A 26,622-nucleotide genomic window follows, 5' to 3' on the forward strand; every position below is an offset into this window, starting at 1 on the left:
TTTTCCTATTCCAGTCGCAATCAAGTTATTTCAGTTTATCATGATGTTTTTTAGACTCTATATTGACTATTTTGCTTCACAGATAATTTTATCACCAGAAACAAACTGTTACCTTGATCTTAGATGTCCATTTTTAAAACTGTGAAAAAATAAAATTTCCTATCAGACAATGCTTAGTATTATTTTAAATTTGAGATTGATAATTTAAGGAGAAACAAATGACTCTGAGGGTTATGATTTTTCTGGAAAAAGTTCTCTGAAAGGGTATATTAAACTCTTTGTCAAGTATGGAGTGGAATGAAGTCTTAGATCCTCTATCCAAGCTATGCTTTTTCTCTCTGTTGGTCCTTTAAACTTTACTTCCTGTAGGACTAATTGTAGCTGGAGGTTTCCATCTGTTGATCTCTCCAAGTCACTGGTTGGTAATCGATGATGTATAATCCAATACTATAACAAAATGCAAAGGAGTTCATTCATACTACTTTACATTTGAAAATGTCATAGTATAATATACTGGGATGCTGTATCATTTGTTCATAATTCATGAATAATGGATATAAGCATTTCAGTTTAAGAGTCTGTCTATGCCTCATTATATTACCTTCAAGAAAGAACATGCACCATACTTTTGACCTCTGAAATAACTGAGTACCATAGAAAGACATAAGGGTGGAATATAATTCCTTATTTTAAATAGTTTCCTTTGTTCAGTTTATATGACAGTTGACCTTTATTTAAGCCCATTGTGTTTTATTGTGTTGTGTTTACTGGGTTCTCAGCATTGAGAACCACTAAATAGTTTCTTGAGCTTAAAGATGCATGTTACACTGTTGCGGTATTAAACCTGCAGTGAATTCTACATTCAGTTTTTGTAACTGTGTCACTGTTTTTTTTTTTTTCTTACAGTTCTTTTTTTTAAACCACATCAAAATTTGTAATTTTTAAACAGCAAGTATTAAATATTACTTGTCAGTAAGTCAAGATGTATTTAAATTTATAAAACTCTAAATTTATATTTTAAGATAATAATTCTTAGTCAGAACTTTTAATTTTGATGTTACTCATTATAAAGCACATGAGATTGATCTGTGCTAATAGACTTGTTTATGTAAGTAAATGATAATAGTAAAAGATTGTTTCAGTGATCAGATTTCTCCAATAATCAAGATACTTGGATGGCAGAATTATGTCATGATTTTAAGGAATCTTATTTCAACCAGATATTTTGGATTTTGAGCCTTCTTGGCATTCTTGACAGGCATTCAAAAAATCAAAGTTTCAAACAATCTGGTCTCTAAAATTTCCAGTAAATCCTGGACTTTGGTTTTTCCAGTTTGGGCCCAACTGAAAAAATCGAAGGACCTATGTCTCTCATCTTATAGAGACACCAACTAATCAGTCTATTTGGAGTATATTAGAAGGACTGTCAAGATGTGATGTGGTACCAAACTTTAAGTTTCTTCTATAATGGAAAATGCTATTAATACAAATGTTTGAGAATTAAAAAGTCTAATGATCTTGTGTTACTAGACATGATAGTTATCTTAATGAGAAAGCCCCAGAGGCCTAAAGGGTTAAATACTTGTAAAATCCTACAGGTGCTTTCAAAAATACTGTGAAGTAAGCAAGTGCCTCTTGTTGGTTGATGAGTTTATAATTTTAAACATGGCGACTTAAAGTCTTTTGTCATCCACAGTTATATATGATTTGCTGCTCATAAAACTAAAGCATTGTTGGTTCTGTGTTTAGCTGTCCTCCTATAGGTTCCTATGGACTTTTTCCAGCCACTTCTGTTGTATTCAGTACTTTGGGATGGCTCTGTAAACAGATGAAGCCAATAATGCATTAACAGTACCAACTGAGAGAAAGTATGGTTAACTGAGGTTACTAAAAACAAAAAGCAATTCAAATCAATTGGTAATCTACAAAAAGAGTTAAAGATTTTAAAAGCTATTATTAAAATTGCCATATTGGTCTACTATGCTATGTTATATGTGTGTACATATAGTATGTCCACATGGGGAAATTTTATTAAGAGTTTTATTTTAAATGGCTTATAGATAAGATTGTCCATAAATTTAAGCTGCTAAAATCAATCAAAGATACATTTTAATTTGTGTGACCTGAATCTGTGTATCATATGTTTTAAACTTGTTGGTAGAAAGAAACTAAAAACATTTTATATGGTTGTGCTTAAGTTTACTGGTTAAACAAACTACACCATGTTAGATATTTAAGAGATGTTTTCAAATACATGATTCTTAAAATTTATAGAAGGCATTGGACCTTCTGGTAAATGTTTTCTTAAGTTGTTATCTAATGGTTGAAACTATTTGCTAAGTATTCATGTGATATTGCTATTGTGAGCAAGCGATCTAGAACTTGCTCCCTCATTTCTCTATTCTAAGCCCAACTTGTTCTTTCATTTCTCTATTCTCTTCAAGGTAGGAAACTAATTCTATTATGAAGGAATCTGTAGGACGTACAATTTAATCTTTAGACCTTATAAAAGAGATGGCTAACATTTTTCTGTAACAGCATAGCCAAAATAAGAACTTAAATAATAGTCTCATAGCTAGATTCACTTCGCCATCAGCGAAGTATACAGTTAGTAGAAAAAACCTCCCTTTCAGACCAAAGGGAAAGAAAGTTTTAAAGTGAGAATATAATTTTCCTCATGGGCACTGTCTACCTTAGAAAAACTACTACAGACATGCCTGTGACTATAGACTTGTAGTTCAGGCCACCGAAGGTTAGAGATGGGACTTGGGCACTCCCTTGACTTGCATCCTCTGGTCTGCTTTAACACAAACCAGGAGGAAAAGAAAGCTAGGCATCAGAAGCAAGGGGTGGCAGGCCTATTAATGGCTGATCTGTACAGTGATCTGCCCTCAAGGAGACCCAACAGGCCAGTCCACTGCAGTGGCTTTCAATGTGGTAAGCCTGGGCTTCAGCAGAAGTCAGCTTGGGAAGAGCCCTGGCAGCTCTGCCAAGAGTTGGATCACTGGAAATGGACCTGCCCTGGAGTCGAAGGATGCCCAGGTCAGAGCCACAGATCTTATTGGCTCTAAGCTGAAAAGCCCTTCACTCAGCCCAACTTCCAAAGTGACCACTGCAGCTGAGGGGATGGTCAAGTAGGGTCAGCAACATTGCAGGCAGAACTGTACATCTCTTGTTAGAGATGCCACCTGCCTTTACCTGGCCAGCTCTCCTCCCAGGCCAGCCAAGTAATGAAAGTCAACAGAGTGCCTTCCCCTAGGAGGTTCACACCTCCCTTAGGATATACCCCATGTGAAGAGATAGATAGGTCTGGGCCTCTTAACTTACAAGGCCTAAAGCCCAACAGACTATTATCAAGCCCCTTCTATCAGGTTCTATTTGCCTCTAAATCAGAAAACTTAATTGTAGCTTAGACAGCACCTTTCTTAGCTCCTCTAATAATGACTCTGTCCTTTGTTCTAGGCCCTGTCTAGTGCACTTGGGCCTCATTCCTTTGTAATCATAACCTCTACTCTACCACCAATGGCTCTACTCCCAACCTGTGTGTACTGATGGTCCTCTTCCCCACTTAATGCTGTATAATTGTTCAAACCTGGTAAATGCCACTCTTAGGATCATTGGTTACTATCCTCACTCTGTCTTTTATGACCTTGTCTAAATATGATCAGAGTTGGCAAACTTGGAAGGCTTCCATAGCCTTGGCAACTCATGACGACAGCCTAGGATGGTTACTGGCGCCATAAACTAGAGTGTCAATTTGTTCGGTCAACAACAGGAGCCACTGTGCACTTGCTCCTCATGTGGGATCTCTGTCCTTAATGTGCTGTACATTGTGATTTAATGCTATAACTAATACTCAAACAGTGTGTTTCACTTTGTGTTTCTATGTGGGTGCAAACTGTTGAAATCTTTATACTAAATTGATCTTCTGTATATAAAGAGAATTGAAAATGATTCTTGATGCAAATGGAAGGGGAGAGGGAGCGGGAGAGGGGAGGGTTGCGGGTGGGAGGGACGTTATGGGAGGGGGAAGCCATTGTAATCCATAAGCTGTACACTGGAAATTTATATTCATTAAATAAAAGTTAAAAAAAAAAGAAAAAAAAAAGAAATCGAATCTAAAGTCTTGGCCGGCGCCGTGGCTCAACAGGCTAATCCTCCGCCTTGCGGTGCCGAAACACCAGGTTCTAGTCCCGGTTGGGGCACCGGACTCTATCCCGGTTGCTCCTCTTGCAGGCCAGCTCTCTACTATGGCCCGGGAAGGCAGTGCAGGATGGCCCAAGTACTTGGGCCCTGCACCCGCAAGGGAGACCAGGAGAAGCACCTGGCTCCTGGCTTCGGCTCAGCGAGATGCGCTGTCCGCAGCGGCCATTGGAGGGTGAACCAACGGCAAAAAGGAAGACCTTTCTCTCTGTCTCTCTCTCTCTCACTATCCACTCTGCCTGTCAAAAAAAAAAAAAAAATCCAATCTAAAGTCTTTATCTGTATGACCTTTGTGCCATTTAAAACATGAATAAAACATAAGCTATTTTTTAGAGTTTATCTTATTTAAAAATATGGCCCTGGGGCTGGCGCTGTGGTATAGCGGGTAAAGCCACCACCTGCAGTTTGGGCATCCTTTATGGGCACCAGTTTGAGTCCTGGCTGCTCCACTTCCATTCCAGCTCTCTGCTAATGGCCTGGAAAGCAGTAGAAGATGGCCCTTGTCTTTGGACACCTGAACCTGTGTGGGAGACCCAGAGGAAGCTCCTGGCTCCTGGCTTCTGATCAACCCAGCTCTGGCCGTTGCAGCCATTTGGGTAGTGAATTAGCAGATGGAAGACCTCTCTCTCTCTCTCTCTCTCTCTCTCTCTCTCTGCCTCTGCATCTTTGTACTCTTTAAAAACTAAAAATAAATAAAAATATGGCCCTGTAAAAGTTGGAAACAGATGGTCAGTGCTCCTTGATTTTATAATCATGTGAGTATACTATCATGCACTTTAAAGATTGTCCTCCAGTTAAAAAATCAACTCTTTTCCCACTTCTTAGATGTGGGATTTCTGGTCTCCTTATGTATGTATAGGTGTACTGGTGTGATGCATTTACTGAGTGCTTAAGTAAAAGAAATGTTGATGAAAGGAGTATTTGTCTTTATAAATTGTAAAATTGTTTATTGATTTATGAGAGAGCGAGAGAGCATGAGAGAGAGAGAGAGAGAGAGAGAGAGAGAGAGAAGCTTCCCATCCACTGGTTCACTCCACAAATGCCACCACATCCCAGGCTAGACCAGACTGAAGCTAGGAACTGAGAACTCCGCAGGAATCTCCCATGTAGGTGACAGTGACCCAAATACTTAAGTCATGACTTATTTACTCCCAGAGTGTGCATCAGCAGGAAGCTAGAATAAGGAGTGGAGCTGGGACTCAAATCCAGGCACTGCAATATGGGATATGGACAGCCCAAATGGTGGCTTAAGAACTATACCAATGCCCTCCCCCATGTCTCTGTCTTTATCTGTGCCTTCATCTAAAATGGTAATCTCAGCTTTTTTACCAAATAGCCAAACATTTTCTAGATTTCTGTTCAATGTGGAGATGCTTTATATCTTTCTTATTCTATGTAAACCACATTAAAAGGTTGACATGGAAGCAAATTCTAACTTATGGTAAGCCAGTCACAGTAGGATTAAACTATCTTATTGTTATCAGGAACTGACAATAACAAAATTTGTAGATATACTTCTTTAAACTGTGGTAAGAAAGAATATATCTCTCAGATATCTTTTTTGAAAACTTGAACTTTGATTAAAACATAGTAACTCACACCTTTCTTCTCCTCATTGCCTCTAAAAATATTGAGGTCCCATGAGTGTATTTAAAGATTTTTCTCTAAGTTGAAATACTCATTAATTTACATTCAGTGGTGCAGATTATTCAGCTAATGCTTTAAATGTTGCACTTGTTTGTTTTCTCAGACTTTGATTACATCTGTGTAGATATTATCACATTTACAACTCTGTAGTTTGAGTAGTGTGAAAACTTCATTATACACTGACTTTTCAGTGTATTAAATTCTCTTGAGAGCAGTATTTTGCAAATGTAGTTTGTCTGATGTAGAGTTGATTAGTATTCCTTGTCAATATTTGACTGATTTGGAGACTTGTCTTATTTCTTTCTGTTATGTTTATATGTGTTAAAATGTTCTGTCCCCTAAGCAAACCCACTTGCACACAGGCACACAGTCACACACACATATACACACCTCCAAGGCCCTTGCCTTCTGTGATGGTTAATATGTTAATATTGTGAAGCCTCTGTTGCTGTATCTGATTTTAACTTACAAGTTGCAGTTATACCTGCCTCCTAGACATCTAGGTAACTTGCTGTGAGAGGTATCTGAGAGGTCATCAAAAGTTTATGGAAAAGTCATTTTATGATAAAATTCCATATTTCACATTTTTGCACCAAAATAAACTATCTCTTAATTCTCTTTTTCATGAACTTTTTGAAGTACCATTGTACATGAAAATATATATGAGTTTTGTGTTAGAGAAAGGGCCAGGGAAATGAATTAAGTGCCAGACAAAGCCACAAAGGGTGTGTGTGAAAGACAAAGACAAAGAAAGAGAGAGAAAAAAAATATGAAAAAATGAGAAGAATCAAGGGTAATTTTCAGAATTGTATAATCAAACATTGAGTTCAATGATTCATATACATAAATCGACAGACTTGTAAAGAGCATTGAAAATATAAAATAAAAGTTATCAAATAACAATTATCTTCTATCAATAATAGTTACTAAAAAGTCAGCTATATATATATTAAAATTAAAGTGAACGGTGCAATTTGTTTTCTGTAGAGGACTCGTGTGTGTGCTTAGTTTGTGACTCATTACATCCAGATGCGTTTCAAGGAAATAAAGTTATATTTTATGTTTTCATTTAAAAATAAGTATCCTCATTCACTAATACAAAAAAGTCAGTCAAGTTAATACTATGCTATAACTATACTTGAAGTCATTGTGACTAAAAAATACTGGATATAGAGAACTATTCTGTTGAGTAGTATAGCTGGCAAAGATGAATAATTTTCTTATACAAAAATACTTTTTGGGGGGGTTCCTGATGTGGCAATAAATGTGTTCAACACTGGAGTAGACAAAAAAAAATGGTGATTTATGGGACTAACTGTAGTTCTTACTTGGTTCACCATGAAGATTATTTCTACAGAGGATTTAAATGAACCCAGCTGGCTTAGTATTCTGTGAATTGCTGTAGTCATTTTTTCAGTTTAATCCTATGACTGATTTTGTAATTCTCACAGTGGGGAAAAGTTGACAACATGAACAGCATTTAGTGAATATAATTAGTAAGTTTGAAAACAAATGCTTTTTTATTCTCTAAAAGCTCAGTTCAAAGGGGGATTTTGACCCTGTGTGAGACTGTTGTTGCAAAACATGGCTACTGGGACTCCGTGTGACTGCTCATCTTACAAACTGATTGTCCTGTCAAGAGAAGCCATTCTAATGAAAGTGCACACAACCTGTACAAGGCAAGCTAATGACCACGAAAGAAGGTTTCCAAAGTGGCAGTTAGTACTGAAATAAAGCTCTATGATAATTTTAGGGAACCAAAGAATTATTTCTACACATTTTGAATACTTTTTCCTTAGTGCTCTGCCAGCAAGTAGGCCACTTTTCTTGAGCCTGTACTCTCTGTGGAAGCCTGTGCTAGATGCTTTACAGGGATAAAGAAAAATAAAAAATACATCTCCAGTCCTTTAGGAGCTTCTGAGCTGGTTGCCAGATATAGAACATTGTAATACCTAAGACAGGAAGAGAGACAGGGAAAAGAAGATATGGGGAGACAGGAATGGATTTTATGTAACAACACACATGAAAAATAAATTATGTTGTTCATAAATGTTGGCTAACTAACCACAAGACAATAACATACTCTGGTAGATGATGCCCCATGCTGTAAAGGTGATCCACTTTGGAAAGAAAAAGAACAATACCAACCCAGTTTACAACATGGACCTTGCTTCTCTTCCCAATCTCTTCAGTTCTGTTTTTCCTGACTTTGGTCATTGGGATAAGCACAAAGCTTGTTCTTTTCTTTCTGGATTCTCAAATTACTCACTTCCTTTGTATGCTGCAGTAAGCATATCTTTAAAACTACTTTTCAGGTTTCTATTTTGAAATTAGTATAATTAAATATTGGTTTTTAAAGTTTGGGATAAAATTAATACTTGTTCAAAAACGATACTATAATGGTACTGCTGTATGACTGCTACATTTGAAATCCTCCTGATTCACTAATTATGCAAAAAATAGTCATTTTTCTTTTAGCAAGCGATGCCATAAAAATTAAAGTAAAACAAAGAAAGTTGCTATTTACTACTTAGGAATCAAGAAACCTGGGATGAGGAAATACAAGCCATTCCATGGCTGACAGTTTAGACAAAAGTACTCTTCAAATTCAAGCAAGTAGCTGGAGAGGCCAGGGTGCTTGTTACTTCTGAAGGTATCCCTATGACTTTTGTCTTTATTATTGTTATCAGAGGTAAGATGTGTTCATGTTTGAGAGAGATGTAAACCTAACTTATAATATCTTAAAGTAACTTTACTAAGGCATTACTAATTGATATACAACAAGATTGACTCATTTTAGATATATAATTTGATGAGTGATAATATTTGTATTCAGCATTGGAACCTCCAGCCTAACCAACCAGTATCATTTCTTTATGCCTCTGTAGTGTTGATCATTACTTCCAGCTCCAGGCAGCTATTGATTTTCTTCAAATCACCATATTTTTCTGCCTTCTAGAATTTCATATGAATGGTATCGTACAGTTATAGAGTTTCTGTGTTTGTGTTATGCATATCTTCTTTCACTTCATGTAATGTGTCATGTATTAATAATTCATTTGTACTGGCAAGTGGTATTCCACTGTATAGATACACCATATTTTGATTATCCATTCATAAGCTTGGAGACATTTGGGTAATTTTCACCTTTTGACTTTTATAAATGTTGCTGTCAATATTCATCTGCATGTTGTTAATTCATTTATCATGAGTAAATATTTAGGAATGAGAGTCCTAGGTCATATACAAAGTATCAGTTTAATTATAAAATATATTATTTCCCAAAATATACCCTTTTCATTCATACTTAGGATTAAATTACACCAAAATGTATACCATGTCATATCCACAATAATAGCAAAAATTTTAAATGCTAATAATGTTAAATGATGTTAAGAAGTATCAAAGGGAACTGCTAATGGGAATATAAGTTCCTATACACAGTTTAGAATAGAATGTTAAATATTAAAATACCCAGATATGCCACTCCTAGCATACACTGTATATACTCTGACAAAAGAATTCTGGAGACATGTACAAGAATGACCATATCTTCAAATGACACTGTCATTGAAGTAAATAGGGAACATATAGAATGGAATAAAATATGTGGAAATTATATATTTGGTAAGGAATATCCAGAGTATTTAATGAATTCCAGCAACTCAACAACAAAAACAAGCAATCCAATTCAAAATGGGCAACAGACTTTAAAAAGACATTTCTCCAAAGAAAATATGCAGGTGGCCAATAAGCACCTAAAAAGGTGCTTAAAATCACTCATCATCAGGGAAATGCAAATGAAAACCGCAAGGAAATACCAACTCACACCCATTGGGATAGAGCCTGTCAAAACCATAATAGGTTAAGCTGCTGTCTGCGACACCAACATCCCATATGGGCACCTATTCATGTCCTGGCTGCTCCATTTCTGATCCACTCCCTGCTATTGTGCCTGGGAAAGCAGTGGAGGATGGCCCAAGGCTTTGGGCACCTGTACGCACGTAGGAGACCTGGAAGAAGCTCCTGGCTCCTGGCTTTGGCCTGGCCTAGCCCCAGCTGTTGCAGCCATTTGGAGAGTGAACCAGCGGATGGAAAATCTCTGTCTCTCCTCCCTCTGTAATGCTGCCTTTCAAATTAAAAAAAAAAAGTGTGGGAAAGGATGTGAAAAAGTTGGCATCCTTGTGCATTGCTTGTGTAAATGTAAAACAGTACAGCTGCTATGGGAAATAGTATGGTGATGCTACAAATATTAAACACAGAATTGTCATATAATACCGCAGTTCTACTGGTAGGTATATACATAAAAGAACTGAAAGGAACTGAAAGTAGTGGCCTCAGATATTTGTATTCCATATTCATAGCAGTATTATTCTTGAGATACAGAAAGTGGCAACAACTCAAATGTTCATTGTTGGGTGATAAATATATAATTTATATGTATTTGTATACATGTATTAATTTATATGTATTTGTATACATGTATTAGTCAGCCTTAAGAAGAATGAAATTCTATGTAAGCCACAACTTTTATGAGCCTGGAAGATATTATTATTAATGAAATAAACCAGATATAGAAGGACACATACTATGTGGTTCCACTCACATGGCTTCTGTAGAATAGTCAGATTCACAGAGACAGGTGGTAAGGTAGTGGTTACCAGCAGTAGGAGGAAGAAGGGAATGGGGAGTTAGTGTTCATTGGGTACAGTTTCTGTATGGGATGGTGAAAAGTTCTGGAGATGGATAGTGATGATGGCTGTACAACAATGTACATGTACTTATTGCCACTGAACTATGTATTTAAAAATGATTAAAACACTAAATGTTTATGTATATTTTATTGCAATAAAAAGTGTTCACAGTAACATTACCTGTAATAATATCAGATAGTGCTTCCCTAGGACAGTGCTGTGGTGTAGCAGGTTAAGCCACTGCCTGTGATGCTGACATCCCATATGGGTGCTCGTTTGAGTCCCAGCTGCTCCATTCCAATTCAGCCCCCTGCTAATGCACCTGGGAAAGCAAGGGAAGATAACCCAAATGCTTGTTCCTCTGCACCCATGTGGGAAACCCAGAAGTAGCTCCTGGCTTTGGTGTGACACAGCCCTGGCCGTTGTGGACATTTGAGGAGTAAGTCAGTGGATAGAAGATTCTCTCTCTCTCTCTCTTGTCTCTCTGTCTCTCTCCCCTCTCCCCCATTCCCCCCCTCCCCCTCCCTCTATCTCCCCTGCCTTCTCTCCTTCTTATTCCCCCTCTCTCTGTAACTCTGCCTTTCAGATAAAATTTTTTAAGATTTATTTATTCATTTGAAAGGCAGAGTTACAGAGAGTCAAAAAGAGACACACAGAGAATTTTCTCTCCGCTGGTTCACTCCCCAAATGGTACAACAGCTGGGGCTGGGAGCTTCTTCCAAGTCTCCTATTTGGGTGCAGAGGGCCAAACATTTGGGCCATCCTCTGCTGCTTTCCCAGGCACGTTAGCAGGGAGCTGGATTGGAAATGGAGTAGCTGGGACTTGAACTGGTGCCTATATGTGATGCTAGCACCACAGGCAGTGGCTTTACCCAATATGCCACAGTGTCAGCCTCTCAAATAAATTTTGAAAAAAAGAAATAATAATCCCCACACAAAAAATAAAAAGCAGATGATGAAATGTTCAATAGAATATAACTAAAGTTCTTAATTTGGTGCAATAGTATACAGAAATGAAAATACTTGAATGAATGAATGAATGAATATGGCTCTAAGTACAAATAAAGCATAGTAAAATAATTCAGTCCTAAACCCCTGCCTCTCAATGCTGGATTCCAATTATGCTTTAATAATATTACCATGTCTTGAACCTTCAAAATTATTCTTTCACTAATGTTAAGCCTTTAAATGCCATTTATTTATAGTGTTCATGCATTGCTAATCAGTCCTATACACCCTTTTGATGTTGATGATAATCTTTGAAGCCATATACAGGAAAAAATATACTTATTCCACCCACTCTCAAACCTCATACATGGGGTATAAAATGGTTTTGTTAAGTAAAATGTTTATGACAGTAAATGTTTAATGTTTAAACCATGTCTGAGAAGAGACCATTTAATATTAAGAGATATTTATGGTTCTAATGAATTCTATACCGATTTAAATAATTTGACTTTTGCTGAAACTATTCTCAGGAAAATTTCTGTTTGGTAAGCCTACAAAGACAGGTTGATTAACTGAAAGCCATTACCCTTACCAGACTAGCAGGGATTTTTTTGCATAGGCACATTTCATTAATTCATTCTGGTCTTTCCTAAACTGGGTACAAATGGTTGTTGTTTTGTAACTGATCCTGGTTACTGTTTGCTAATACACATACAGGGAATTCTGCTAGAATAAGTGGGGCTATGATGGAAAATGGTGAGAGATGGGGCAGGAAGGGTAGAAGAGAATAGGAAAGGATTTTTTCTGAGAAACTGACATCACAAATACTGTGTTGGGCCTGAAGGTAGCAATTGAGATGAGTCCTAATTCCATTTAATGTTGTCATGGTTTCAAGTTTGAGCCCTCCTTTCACAGATTGCTACCATAAATTAAGTTAACAAGTGTAGAACTCTTAAATTGCTTCACTTTTTATACAGTTGATATCATCTGTTCCCTCTTTGTTGAAAGTGCTATTATAATATCCAAAAACCAAGAGTGTAAAAAAGGAATGATCAGGTCTACGTAAAGAATTAAGACATCTTTCTACTGTAAATTACATTTGGCTGAATTAGTGTCAGCCCTGGTCATATGGCACCCAGAAAAGGATTTTTGGTGACAGATTTAGAAATAAAGTCAGGAAAGCATGTATTAAACCTGTCTGGTTGTAGCTACAGAGCTAATGTCTTCATGGTAATTGCAATCCTTAAAAATACATTATCTTTCTCAGTGTTATTGCAATGTGTGGTGGTATTGAAGAAAGCAGTAATTTGTAAACAACCCTTGGCAGAGAGCACAGAACTTAATTTTGTTTAAATAAAGGAGACTAACATTAGAATTCATATGCTGTATCAAGACTGGCAAGCAGTAGCAGTTGTTTTGATGTATGCACTGGAGCATTCATGATTGCTTAAATATTAACTGTTCCATGAATATACAAATATAATAGGGAATAAGGAAGCCATGATTAGGGAAAATTTTTACTAAAAGAAATGAAGTTGAAGTATCTAATCATATTGGTTGTTTAGATGATTTTATTCCAATGACTCAACAAGATCCCTTCACTGAATCTCAGTATCTCATTGCTTTTCAAGGATAATCCAATATAAATGTGTATTGTGTGATGTTGCTTTATGTTAGGACTGTTTCCTTGACGCAGAGGGATTATGCAAGTCTGTATCTTGTTTCTGAGTACTGGACCTGTTGATAAGTTTGCTGCATTCCCTGTGGCAATTTGTATAAATACTCAGAGGCAGGCGATCTCAAAGGCTTTCTTTCACATACAGTCTAGAGGAGGCCAGCGCTGTGGCACAACAGCTTAAAGCCCTGGCCTGCACTGCCAACATCCCATATGGGCACCAGTTTGGGTCCTGGCTGCTCCACTTCCAATCCAGATACAGTCTAGACACATGGGCTTTTATCTTGTTTTAAAGTTTTAACACCCTTGAAAAATAGACCTGTTTAAATGTGTCCAGAAAAGTTGCCTTAAGTAATATACATGCTACATTATAACTTCATTTCCTATATTCTTTTTGTGAACTCCATTTTTTATCTCTGATCAATATATTCTCTATACCAACCTCTTGAAGAAAACCTGGTTTTCCTCCTCCCATACTTTTCTTCTTTCTGGAAGAGAACCATTCTCATGCAGCTGGCTGGATGTTTGCTCTTTTACCCACCTAGTACTTATCTGTGCCCCTCTGCATTTGTGTGATTGCTTTGGTGCAGGGCAGAAGGTCCACTACTTTATTACTGTCTAATGAATGATAACACACGAAGCTAAGCACCTTCTTGCTCTGGGCCTTCAACCCCAAATGGGGATGCTGATGCAGGAAAAGCTATACCAGCATATGCCGGTGTTGTGCACAGGGCTGATGCTTCCTTCTTCCCTTGCTATCTTTTCTTGTCATATGTTCACTGTGATGTCATGTCATATGAGTAAGCTCTGTTTGGCGTAGGGATTAATGCATTAGGCTCCTTAGAGCCAAGATACATTAGCCCTGAAATTTGGACTGATGAAGTACATTAACAGTGCAAAAAAATCTTTTATGGCAAGCATCGAAACCTAATGTCTACAACTTAGAATTTGATATTTTGATTCAAACTTCCTGGGTAAATACCTGAGCAACAATTCAGATTTACCAATAATAAGTGAATTTGTAGCCTGAGTTATACTTGGAAGGCATGAATGATCTGCTAGATTATCTACTCCATCACTCTAATAATACATAGTAGACAAGATACACTATAGCATCATTTAAGTGTATTTTCTGTATAGTTTTAGGTGAAGGATGAGAGACAGTTTAAAAGACTTATGAACAATGTATCTGGAATCTTCACCACACAGGACATACTTTTGGCTCATTTGCTCTCAGGTGAGGAGATAGTAAATTATGGTATAATTCAGTCTCATTTATAAGTGAATTAATCAAGAATATTCATAGTAATTCTATCCTTCAAATGCCACAAATTGCTAGACAGTCCCTCTCTAATTTCAAATTGGCACCAAAGTTTAAAAACACAATGACACTTTAGCTTGTTTTATGGAAAAATAATTAAGAGAGGACCTAACCAAACTGTAGTCAATTTCCAAGCACCTTCTTCCTTGAAAATTTCATTCACAATTGTTTAGTGGCTCTCAAACTTTGGCCTGCATCAAAATCACATTTAGGTGATACTAGATTTTTTTTTCCTAATATGTTATAATGCAAATTGCTGGACCATACCCTTTGAGTTTCTGATTCAGTAAATTAGGATAAGGGCCCCTAAATTTGTATTTCTAACAAGTTCCCAGGTTATGGTGATAATGCTGGGACCACAGTTTCAGAACCAATGTAGTTGTCATTGCACATGAATTCTTGATTGTTTAAATTCTTATTTCTTTCATTGCTTGATCTCCTCAGGCTTAATTATGCTGAACTTATTCAGGACAATAATTTTAATAACTTTTGTCACTAGCCTCACCATTTTCCAGCTACTGGCTCTACTGCCCCCTCTATTAACTGGTTATTATCCACAATCAATATTTTGAATAAATTGTGCCTGCACATTACCTCCTCTTCTGGCTATCCGTTACTTTTATTTTTGCATCCTTGGCACTGTACTGAAACAATGCTTGAAAGTCACCAAAGATTTCTTTAATTAACAAATTAGCCCTAATTATATTTGGCCTGATTGTTGCATTTATTAATTCAACATTTACTGAACAAAATTGATATAATGCTCATAATTAAGGAGTTCACAATCTGGTGAGACTTATTGTGCAAACAAAATTATGTATTGTAGAATAAATGCTTCAGCTAGAATGAATGTATGTATTTACAAATATATGTATATGAAAACAAAAACATAATTTATTAATTCTATTTAAGGAAGTTGGAAAAGGGGCATTACTAGTAACCACCACTGTCCTTGAATGATACTTTTCCTCCCTCATACCCTCTTCATCACCCTGACACTTAATTCAATCTACTAAGTATTTATTAAATACTCAGTAATAAGTTAACATGCTTTGTTCTGATACCAACACATATTACCTATGTAAGCTACCTCAAAGTACTTATGTGTGTGGTCTTATTTATAGCACATGTATATTGATAACTAATTCACTGAATTATTTTTAGGATTTCTTTTAAATAGTGATGCATATGAAGCCCTAACCAAAGTGCCTAGCACATAGGTATGCGATAAATAGGTAGCAAATGTTGATTCATGGGGCGAACATAGTAAATAAGATGCAGTTTGAATGCCTGCATCCCATATTGGAGTGCCTGGGTTCAAGTCTCAGCTCTGCTTCTGATCTAGCTTCCTGTTAGTGCAACCATGGGAGTCATCAGGTGATGACTCAAGTAGCTGGGTCCCTGCCACCCACCAGGTTGAGTTTCTGCCTCCTAGTATTCACCTGGCCCAACTCTAGCTGTTTCAAGCACTGGGGAGTGAACCAGGAGATTGGGGAGTACTCTCTCTCTCTTAAGTAAATAAAAATAAATATATATTTTTTTGCAGTGTTGATTCCCCTCCGTCTTTAAGGTGAAACAGGATACTACATAGTGCCTTCAGGCATTCTAAGAGCAGTAGGAATAAAAGCAAATGGGGAGAATATATTTGTGTAGTCAACAAATATCCAGTGCTCATTGTGTGCAACCCATGGTTTGAGATCCTGAGTATGTAACCGTGGACCTGCAGACAATAATAATAATAATAATAAGCTCTGTACTTGTGTCCAGCATATCTGATGTGGGCGTGGAGTGTGGAGAGGACAATAACTGGAGTTAAGATCACAGAGGGACTTTAAGTTTATGGTAATGACTTACTCTACATCAAGATGGGGAGCTAAGCTAGACTCTTATAATCTTATGATTTTTGAGGCCATAATAATACATTATCCTACTTAATTCTGCGAACATGTCTGTGAACTTAGGTACTTATCTAATGCCTGTTTTATAGATAAGAGTATTGAGACATGGAGTCTGCCCAAGATCATACAACTAGTAAATGGCAAAGTCAAGAAGCAGACCTGATTCTTTCTTCATCCAAATACTGTGCTCATTAGAAATTTGAACTTTGTTGTATGAGTTATGGAGAACCAGTGATTTTTAAGAAAGAGAGTGACTCAGTCATATGTATAGTTAAGAACCATAATTAGCTTAAATAATACAGGATAAAATGAAGCAGAAGGAACAGAATGGTCATAACAACCTTCTCTGAGAATATCTCTATATCACTAACACTTCTGTTTAAAATATGAACATCCATCTCTTTCTAAAGCCAACTCATCTAGAGTTGTCCTTTGCCTTGTTCTGGGCATGGTATACAATTCTTTTAGTAATCAGAATTTAAAACTTTTGGAGTCTTTGATTTGTCTCTTTCCCTCATCGCAATATTCAGTGACTAAATCCTATTTTTATTCTCAATATATACTAAATTTGTCCTTTTTATCCTTCTCTACACATACCTCAATCATCATTTTAGTTATATAAATCCTTGATGTTTGCCACTTAATTATTTTGCTATATCCTCTTTTTTAATATAATCTTGCATTTTCTACTTAATTGTGAGATTCAGGCTGCAAAGGTACCCTGCCTCGTGTATTTATCTATTAATAATCCCTAGTGCTTGGCACAGTCCCCAGCTCACAGTGGCTCACTGAATGCACTTGTGCATTTATAGTTGCTTTGCTCCTAACCTATGCTCCCTTAAAAGTGTGTTTCTGGTTCCTGAGAGACAAATTATAACTTCATATTCAAGTATGCACACCCACCTAAGTCTCAGAAAATATGGAGTCCTGGAAAGGTCTGGCCTTTGGAGTTAACATATGAATGAGTGTGTGTGTGTGCATGTGTGTTTTCTACCCCAAGATAAACACACACACATAGGCATGCACACACACACTCACACAAACAAGAGTAGAGTTACATTTAAAGATAGTGCTTTATATCCCCACAAGTGAGATTACATATGAAGGAAAAAAATATCCATTCAGAAATAGTCATTGATTATATTCAATATTCTGGCATTGTCTTTGGTACTGTGGTTAAAAAAATAAAATTACTAAAACAGAGTTGCTATCCTGGAAAGAACTCATACTGAGTGCAAGAAACAAACTACTGTGTTGAAATATTTACAATAGCCAAAAAAAATCATTAATTGCTCCTAAGATAGACAAGACTTCAGAAATGAGATATTAGTTGTGTAGTCTTGAAATATGAATAGGTATTTACCTGGCAAATAGAAATAAAAAGACGATGCAGTGCAGTAGTGGTTCTAAGCAGAGAGAAGCACTTGTGCAAAAAGCACAGTGGTATGAAATGGCACAGTGTATTCAAGCAATAGTAATCTGACCAAGAGCAACAGGAGGCAAGTTAGAAAGGTAGACATGGGCCAGCTCATCCAGTGCCTTATGTGCGAAACCAAGGAATTTGTTTGCTTTTCCACTAAATGTCAGGTACCTTTGCCATGGAAATTTGGAATGGATTGTAATTACCATGAAAAACAAATAGACATTTGACAAACAACATCTATGTGGAGAAGTTAAATTAACTACAGTTGTTTAGTTTAGAGAACAGGACCCAAGAGAAAGAAACTTTCACTCTGTGAGAGGTTGTTACATAGCAGATAGTGACCAGTTATTTTCAGTTCCTACTGAGGACAAAGTAAGAAGAAATAGGCTTAAATCTCAGCAGAAGAGAAAATGACCTACAGAAGGGGTCCTTCACAGAGATTGAGTGTAACTGGCATAGATCATTAAAATGTTGTCTCATGCTCTTTGGTTGTCTGCTGGTTTCTGTGTACTCAGTGAAATTTCAAAGACATAGCAAGACTGAAGAGTTTCAGGCTCAATTGAGAGTATTTGAAATAAAGAAGTCTCTTAGGCATCAATTAGTTATTCAGACATTTTTGCTATCTTCCTAAGTGAAGTTTTACAAGTGTATTTGAACATGTAAAATACAGATATTATCTTTTGTAATATAGCATCTATATTTGTTAGAGAAAGAGAAGTGGTCAGAATTGGCTATAGAAATCAGTGTTCTGTTAAAGGTATTTTGTATTCATAATGACATTTCAGTAAGTTGTTAAACATTAGGTAAAAATAATTAAATTGTTATTAATCTTTATGTATAACATTTATTGGTCAGATGATTATAATTAAAACTGCTGTATGGTTTATTAACTGATGCTACTTTATCAGTTAATACAGTGATTCACACTTCTATTCATGCTTATCAATTGTTGATAAGTCAGCTTATTAAACTGATAGAAAACTATTTTAGCAGTTTCAAGTAGTTCTAGTTTCTGGAACTACTGCTTGTGTTTTTATCATCTGAAGATATACACGAGACAGAGGTTTGTGGAGTGGCCACTTTGTTCATCCTCCGCATCTTATAAAAAGGGGTCTTGTGTCTCTCCCATGTCCCAGGGCCCTGCCTACCTGGGGCTGGGGAGAGGACGAGAGGGAAAGCGTGGGACAGACATACAAAAAGATGCTTTGCTTCTGAGTAGAGAAAGTGTTGAAATGCTTACAATATAGACACCACTGATACTTAAGCGACCTGGAAAGTATTATTAGGATATTTGATGTTCATGTAAAATTTTAATATGATTTCAGAGTTTACCAGATATCCAGTGGAAAGCAATTTTATTAATCAGCCAACTCATTTTGTAAAGGATTTTGTATGCCTACTCAGATTATATTTGACCTCCTTATATTCACCCCCCAAAGGATGGATACATTCAGGTAGTACATTTGGAAGGGAAAATTCTTGGGTAAAAGTTTTTAACTAGTAGAACTGCTGAAAGTGAATGTTCTTAGTTGCCTCCTGTCCAGACACTGAACAAGGCAATAAGGCCTGAGAGATAAAGAATGGCTGATGTGTGAGTGGTGTAGATTTGTTAAGGAAGACTAATAACTTGATAATGCAAAGTAAGCAGACTTCAATAAGTCAAAATTATTCTACAGTATATTTTAAAAGCACTGGTCTAAGGATCATACCTATAGAAAAAGGCTAAAAAGCCCATCTATTTGTTGTTTCTTTTCCAGTTTGAAATATTAAAATGGACTGTATGTTTGAGATTTTCTAAAAAATAAGTGTTGCAATACAGATTAAGCAGTTTGTCTCCCAGGCCAACTAAGTTTTTTCTCAGCTTGACAAGACAGGCATTTGGCCATTTTTGTCCCTGCTTTGAAGAAAATATTATGATTCTAAAATAGCACATGCATACTAGTTCTGTAGGCATTTCTGATTTTATTAAGATGCTGCAATGTTTATTCTACTGAATGGTTATGATAACCATTGACTCTACTAAATTTGATAACATAAATGGAATTGTTGATGGGCCTGATTTTAATAAATATTTATTAAGAAAAACAATTTCTGGTAATTAGGCTCTTGTAATTTCCCAAAAGCCTAAGTTTTTTTTTTTTAATGCAAAACAATATAATATCAATGAGAAAGAAAAAAAAGACACAAAATTGACATTTGGACACCATGCCACTTTTCTATTTCTGTATTTTCATTCTAATGTTAGTCATGCACTTTTTAAAAATCTATAATATATTTTTGTGCAATTTGGTGACCTGAAAAACTAGGTAGGTTTTTGTTATTTTGGGTGTTGTGTGGGATTTTTTTTTCCATAGAGTTCATAATCTACACATCAGATTCCTTTCCTTTAAAAACATGTACCTGTAATTCCTTAAACACTAATGTTTTTGAGGATTTTGAAGGTTGATTACTTTGCAAGAAAAAAAAGAGAATCTTAATTTCCTTATAATTTGGAATGTTCAACGTGCTTTGAAAACAATGCTCTTGTGAACCTATAACACAGTAATCCTGGGTAAAGACTTCTCTCTAAGAATGAGAGCTTCCCATTGAGTCCTCTGTAGCTGCTAGCCTTACTTAAAAAAACAAACAAACAAACAAAAAAAAAAACAAACTTGCCCTTGAGATTTGTGTTGCGCTTTATTCCTAGAGTTTGTCCTTGAATTGTAGCATTCTGCCTTGTGGTATTTAGAAGCATTTAGTGAATCAGCATGGTCATGCAAAATTTTAAAGATTGTACCTATAAGGTACAAGGTAATCCTGGAAATTCTAAAAGAAACAACTGTGACCACTTGAACTACTAACACCTTACCTGCTGTGGCTGTTTGTTTATTTGGAGCCTTGAGACTAATATTTTTTTAAGTTGTTCACATCATCACGATGTAAACAATTGTTAAAAGCTGCAGTACAAAAAAAAAATTCAGTATGGATCTGATTTATTAAAGTTTATGTGTTTCTTTCTCTTAGCCACTGGAACAATAAGGATTAATTTACTCTGTAATTACCTAAATATCCTTTGCAGCCTTTTCATAAACCTGTTTGTGAAGAATACTCATTTATTCTAAACAGAGTAATCCTGAAAGCTAAAAACTCTGAATCAGTATGAACATCAGTGGACAAACCCATCATCTAAGGATTATAGAATTAAAACATTCAATAGAATGAGAAAACTTGATACTTTATGCTGTATTTGGCTTTGTTTCTAAGTAAATCCTTGTTTTCATTTGCTGCTTAGTCTACTATGAGAGTTATATTAAAGGAAACACTAGATTCTCATCATATTTTTCATCCTGCAAAGATTTTTATCCTTATAATTGTGACATCTCTTTTCTTATGTCTCCAAAAAGGAAATATAATATATGGTCAGACAAGTAAAATTTCTCATATTATCATGATTGTGTGATTAGATTCCCTTTATAATTCTGGGTAAGAACAACACTGAGAATTCTTTCTTCATGGCCTATGTAAATAAAGGAGTGTAAAATGTATTTTTTAATCTTAGTTTATATCCATGATGGCTAGAAATAAATATAAACTCACAAATGTAAGAATATATGTTTGTAATAAAGAATAGACTGCTAATCACATAAGCACACGTTAACCTGTACTATTGCTATCAATATTTAAATTAATGCTCTTTCTCATGAAAAGAATAGTTCATTTTCCTGTGGGGATTTCAAACATTTTTTAAAATACAGATTATATTTTAATTTGGCAGTTTTCTTGATTATCTTTCTCACTTTTAAAATTGAGAGCATTGCTAGTAAGGATGTACTCCAAATTTTGTTTATTTAAATGAGTTATAATGAATTGAATTCTGCATTTGTTTCACTCTTAAGGATAGAAATCTATATTTAATTTTTTTAAACTTTTATTTAGTACATATAATTTTCCAAAGTACAGTTTATGGATTACAATGGCTTTTCCCCCCTATAACTTCCCTCCCACCTGCACCCCTCCCCTCTCCCACTCCCTCTCCCATTCCATTCACATCAAGATTCATTTTCAATTATCTTTATATACAGGAGATCAATTTAGTATATATTAAGTAAAGATTTCATCAGTTTGCACCCACACAGAAACACAAAGTGTAAAATACTGTTTCAATACTAGTTATAGCATTACTTCACATTGGACAACACATTAATGACAGATCCCACATGAGAAGTAAGTACACAGATCCCACATGAGAAGTAAGTACACAGTGACTCCTGTTGTTGACTTAACAATTTGACACTCTTGTTTATGGCATCAGAAATCTCCCTAGGCTCTAGTCATGAGTTTCCAAGGCTATGGAAGCCTCTTGAGTTCGCTGACTTTGATCTTATTTAGACAAGGTCCTAGTCAAAGTGGAAGTTCTCTCCTCCCTTCAGAGAAAAGTACCTCCTTCTTTGATGGCCCGTTCTTTCTGCTGGGATCTCACTCGCAGAGATCTTTCATTTAGGTCTTCTTTTTTTTTTTTTGCCAGAGTGTCTTAGCTTTCCATTAACAGACTCATAGAATGGCAGATGTCCTAAACAGCACTCAGGCCTCAGATCTCACTCTGGCACTCGAATCTGGCTTAAGAGCCCATGAGAGTATTTTAGGCATGGAAAAGTCTATATTTAAAATACTAAACAGGCCGGCGCCGTGGCTTAACAGGCTAATCCTCCGCCTTGTGGCGCCGGCACACTGGGTTCTAGTCCCGGTTGGGGCGCCGGATTCTATCCCGGTTGCCCCTCTTCCAGGCCAGCTCTCTGCTATGGCCCAGGAAGGCAGTGGAGGATGGCCCAAGTCCTTGGGCCCTGCACCCGCAAGGGAGACCAGGAGAAGTACCTGGCTCCTGGCTTCGGATCAGCGAGATGCGCCGGCCGCAGCGGCCATTGGAGGGTGAACCAACGGCAAAAAGGAAGACCTTTCTCTCTGTCTCTCTCACCATCCACTCTGCCTGTCAAAAAAAAAAAAAAATTCTAAAAAAAAAAAGGATAAAATACTAAACAGTTTACTATTGTTGTTTTCCTTGCAGATCAGAGACACTAAGTCAGCAGATCAAAAAACAACTCTTTTACATTTTATTGCTGAAATGTGTGAGGAAAAATACCGGGATATCCTGAAATTTCCAGAAGAACTGGAACATGTGGAAAGTGCAAGCAAAGGTAATTGATTTGTAATTGCCTTAACACGATTCTTTTCCTATGTGTTTTATTTTAAATAGGAAGATTAAAGAACCTATAGACATTATTAATTATAGAGGTATGTTTGTTTAAAAATATAAAAAAAGAAAACAGTTTCCACTAGCTTATATTTGACAGTTTATTGCATTTCAATATCTGTTTTTATCTTCATTTTTAACCCTGCTTGGTATTGAAGCTTTCATATCTCTGATCAGATATGTTCATTCTTTCATTTGATAAACACTGAAGGGTATATTGTTTGCAAAAGGACCATACTGTGGGGCTTCTGTTGATACAAAATTATTTTATGAGAAGTTCTTGCTGGAGTGTTTTTAAAATCTGGAAGGTGAGAAAAGACATAAATAGAAACTTTAACAGAGATAAAGGTGAGATATTGCTACATGAAAAGATAATCTCGTGTAGTTTAAATGAGGGAGCAGTACTTTTGAATGAGCTGACAAGAGAAGGCTTTGTGGACGAGGCTAAAGGGTAAAATATGAGACATTCTCTTTCTAGGGAGAAAGCACGAGCAAGGCACAGTGGCCGCATATTTAAGACAGGTGAGAGGAATAGTCGACTGCAAGACTGGAGCAGGAAAGTAGGCATCAGAGAGACTTCAGTGTTAGGCTAATGGGTCTGGTATTCATGTGATAGGCAGTATGGCAACACTGAAGAGATAGAATAGGCAAGACTGGTTACCAGTGAGAAACAGGAGAGCAGATAAAATGGGTCTTCAAGATTTTAATTCTAGGTAATTAGCTCTGGCCATCAGTTAATACTGTCTGCTCTTACAAGAGGTTGAAAGTGTTAAGAGAAGAAATCAAAGGAATTATTCTGAAGGTGAGCCTCCACATGTGGAGAAGTAGTATTTTACCTTTAATGTTTATTTTATTATTTGAGAGGCAGAAAAATGTAGAGAGAGACAGAGACAGAGACAGAAAACTCCCATCCACTGGTTCATTCTCTAAATGCCTGAAACAACTGTGGCTTGGCCATGGCCAAAGCTGAGAGATAGGAACTCAATCCAGGTCTCCCACTTGAGTGGTATAAGCACAATTACTTGAGCCATCACCTTCCAGGATCTGAATGAGCAGGAGCTGGAGTCAGGAATTATAGGCATAATATCAAACCCAAGCTCTTTGATACAGAGCATGGACATCTGAACTGCTGGGCCAAACACCCTCCCATCTTTGATTTTTAAGTCTAAGTATCTGTTTATATATATGTGTGTGTGTGAGACAGTCCTTTTTATGTTATGTTAGTATAATAGAACGCTAAGATTGTAGAATAATATATAAAGAACAGAGATTTATTTCTTAGGTTCAGGAGGCTAAGAAGTTCAAGATCAAGGAGCCACATCTGATGAGGGCCTTCTTTCCACATCATAACATGACAAAATGTGTCACATGGTGAGACAGGATAAGAGATTGAATTCATAGCCCCGACTTTTTTATAACTGGCATTGATCCATTCATGAGGGTAAAGCCCTCATGACATAAACACCTCCCATTAGGCTCCTCTTCCCAACACAATTACCTTAAACATTAAGTTTCTAATACATGCTTCACAGTTTGTATGTGTGTGTGTATGTGTGTCTGTGTCTATGTATATGGTATATATAACTATAGGCATTTAACAAAATACATAACTATACTTGTATGTGTAGGATTTTATATGTGCATTATATAGTTAAGAGAGACTTTAAATCATATCATATACTTTTAGTCACTACTGCCACTGATGAAGGTAGACTATAGAGCATAAACTTTTGAGTTAGATACTATAAATTTCTAATTGGGAATCTAGTATTTAGCTACTTCTGTGACCTTGAGCTAATAATTTAAACTTCCCAGGTTTTATTTCTGTGTTTGAAAAATGAGAGTGATAATAATAAGATTGTATTCATATATAAAAAGTACCATAAATTGCTTAACACATACTAAGTATCCAACTATTGCTATATCACTGTCTGCTAGTAAAGGTAGTAGTGGCAATAGTAGTTGATATACCATTATATTATAGCTATTTCTGTTGTCTTATTAGAGTGAAAAAATCATAATGCTATCTTACAGATCTCTACTCTCTGATAAGTATATATTATATTCAATTCTGTTTGTTCCTTATGCCTGGGCTTTTGCTAAATCCTTTCATATTTTTCTTTTACAGTATCGCCAGCTTCTTTCTGCCTATCCATTTGAAGAGCAAAATCTCTGTGTCGTATTTTGATTATTTCTGCTCTTATGTATTTTTCCTGCTAGTGTATTCAAAATGCTGTTGCCAAAAATCCTCTTCCTATTTCACTGCTACGGCTGTAGCAATCCCCATTCTCAAGTTAAGTTTGACTAGTTCTTTTTCCTTCCCTGTGAAATTCAGGCGCACAGTTCTCAACCCAAAAAGTTCTTAGGCACATTCTACCTGCTTGCGTTCTTCTTTCATTTCCTCCTAGTTCTCTTTTCACTGTACTCTGACATATATTCTCTTGAGCCATGTTTATTCTTTTATAATAATCCTGACTCTGTGTACAATTTCATGCTGCATCCCCTGCCTGGAAATCTTACCTGGCCTGTCCTCTAAGACAACTGACTGTCATTTGTAAAATCGCTGTTAAGAATACGGTTCCATTTTTTTTCTTCCTTTTTAAATATTTTGTTACTAAAGTCTTAGGAGAAAATAATTTTGAATTTAGTCTGCAAGAAGAAACAAAACATGAAAGGTCAAACCACTTACCTCTTATTTATAGTTAAACCATTTCCTTGGTATTTGAGTCTAACTTGCCTTATTGGTTTAATATATGAATCTTGTTTGAATCACGTTTGGTCACCTTTAGTAGTTTGTAACATGTATATTCACAGTCAGCAAGAAAAAGAAAAATAAGTAAATATTACATAATTAATTTTATTTGATGATGGACTGTCCCCTTTTTATTTTCTTTAAAGGTTTATTTTATTTATTTGAAAGTCAGTTACAGAGAGAGAAGGAGAGACAGATCTTCCATCTACTGCTTCACTCCCCAAATAGCCGCAATGGCCAGGGCTGGGCCAGGCCCAAACCAGGAGCTTCATCCAGGTCTCCCACATGGGTGGCAGGAGCCCAGCACTTGGGCCATCTTTTGCTGCTTTTCCCAGGCCATTAGCAGGGAGCTGGATCATAAGTGACACAGCCCAGACAAACCAATGCCTATAAGTGATGCTAGCATTGTGGGTGGTGGCTTTACAGCACCAGCCCTGGACTGTCCCCTTTTTAAATGCTTCCCTTCACTTCAAAACAAAAACAGATAAGTGCCTATTTTTTAAAAAAACTGGATAGATATACATAAAATAAAACAAATGCAGTTAATGATTGAATCATATTACTTATATTTATAGGACAGTTGTATGACTACTAACACCTGTGTCTATGTTTTTGGATTATTAGAATCTAGTTACCTGTTTTGATAAAGATATTTCCTGTCTTATATAGAAAATAACATTTATTTTAGTTCAGTACTAAAATTGTAGGTCTCAAAATTACTGACAAAGGAAGAAAAATCAGTTTGAAATAAATCAAAATGAAAGGAGAATACCATGTGGTAGCCAGAGAAAAGTTTATTTTATAATCACCGTTATTCTTTGTAAACCTCAGCAC

General features: G+C 36.3%; 1 protein-coding gene across 1 annotated transcript in view; it reads left to right on the plus strand.

Annotated features, from left to right (window-relative positions):
• DIAPH2 (diaphanous related formin 2) overlaps positions 1-26,622 on the plus strand; it is a 985,476-nt gene that overhangs the window by 524,181 nt on the left and 434,673 nt on the right. Inside the window, exon 22 of the mRNA XM_062183022.1 lies at positions 22,851-22,980. Coding sequence (XP_062039006.1) covers positions 22,851-22,980 — 130 coding nt within the window. The remainder of the gene's footprint in view (positions 1-22,850; positions 22,981-26,622) is intronic.

The sequence above is a fragment of the Lepus europaeus genome, chromosome X (assembly GCF_033115175.1).
Source record: "Lepus europaeus isolate LE1 chromosome X, mLepTim1.pri, whole genome shotgun sequence".
In the NCBI taxonomy this organism is placed as follows: domain Eukaryota; kingdom Metazoa; phylum Chordata; class Mammalia; order Lagomorpha; family Leporidae; genus Lepus; species Lepus europaeus.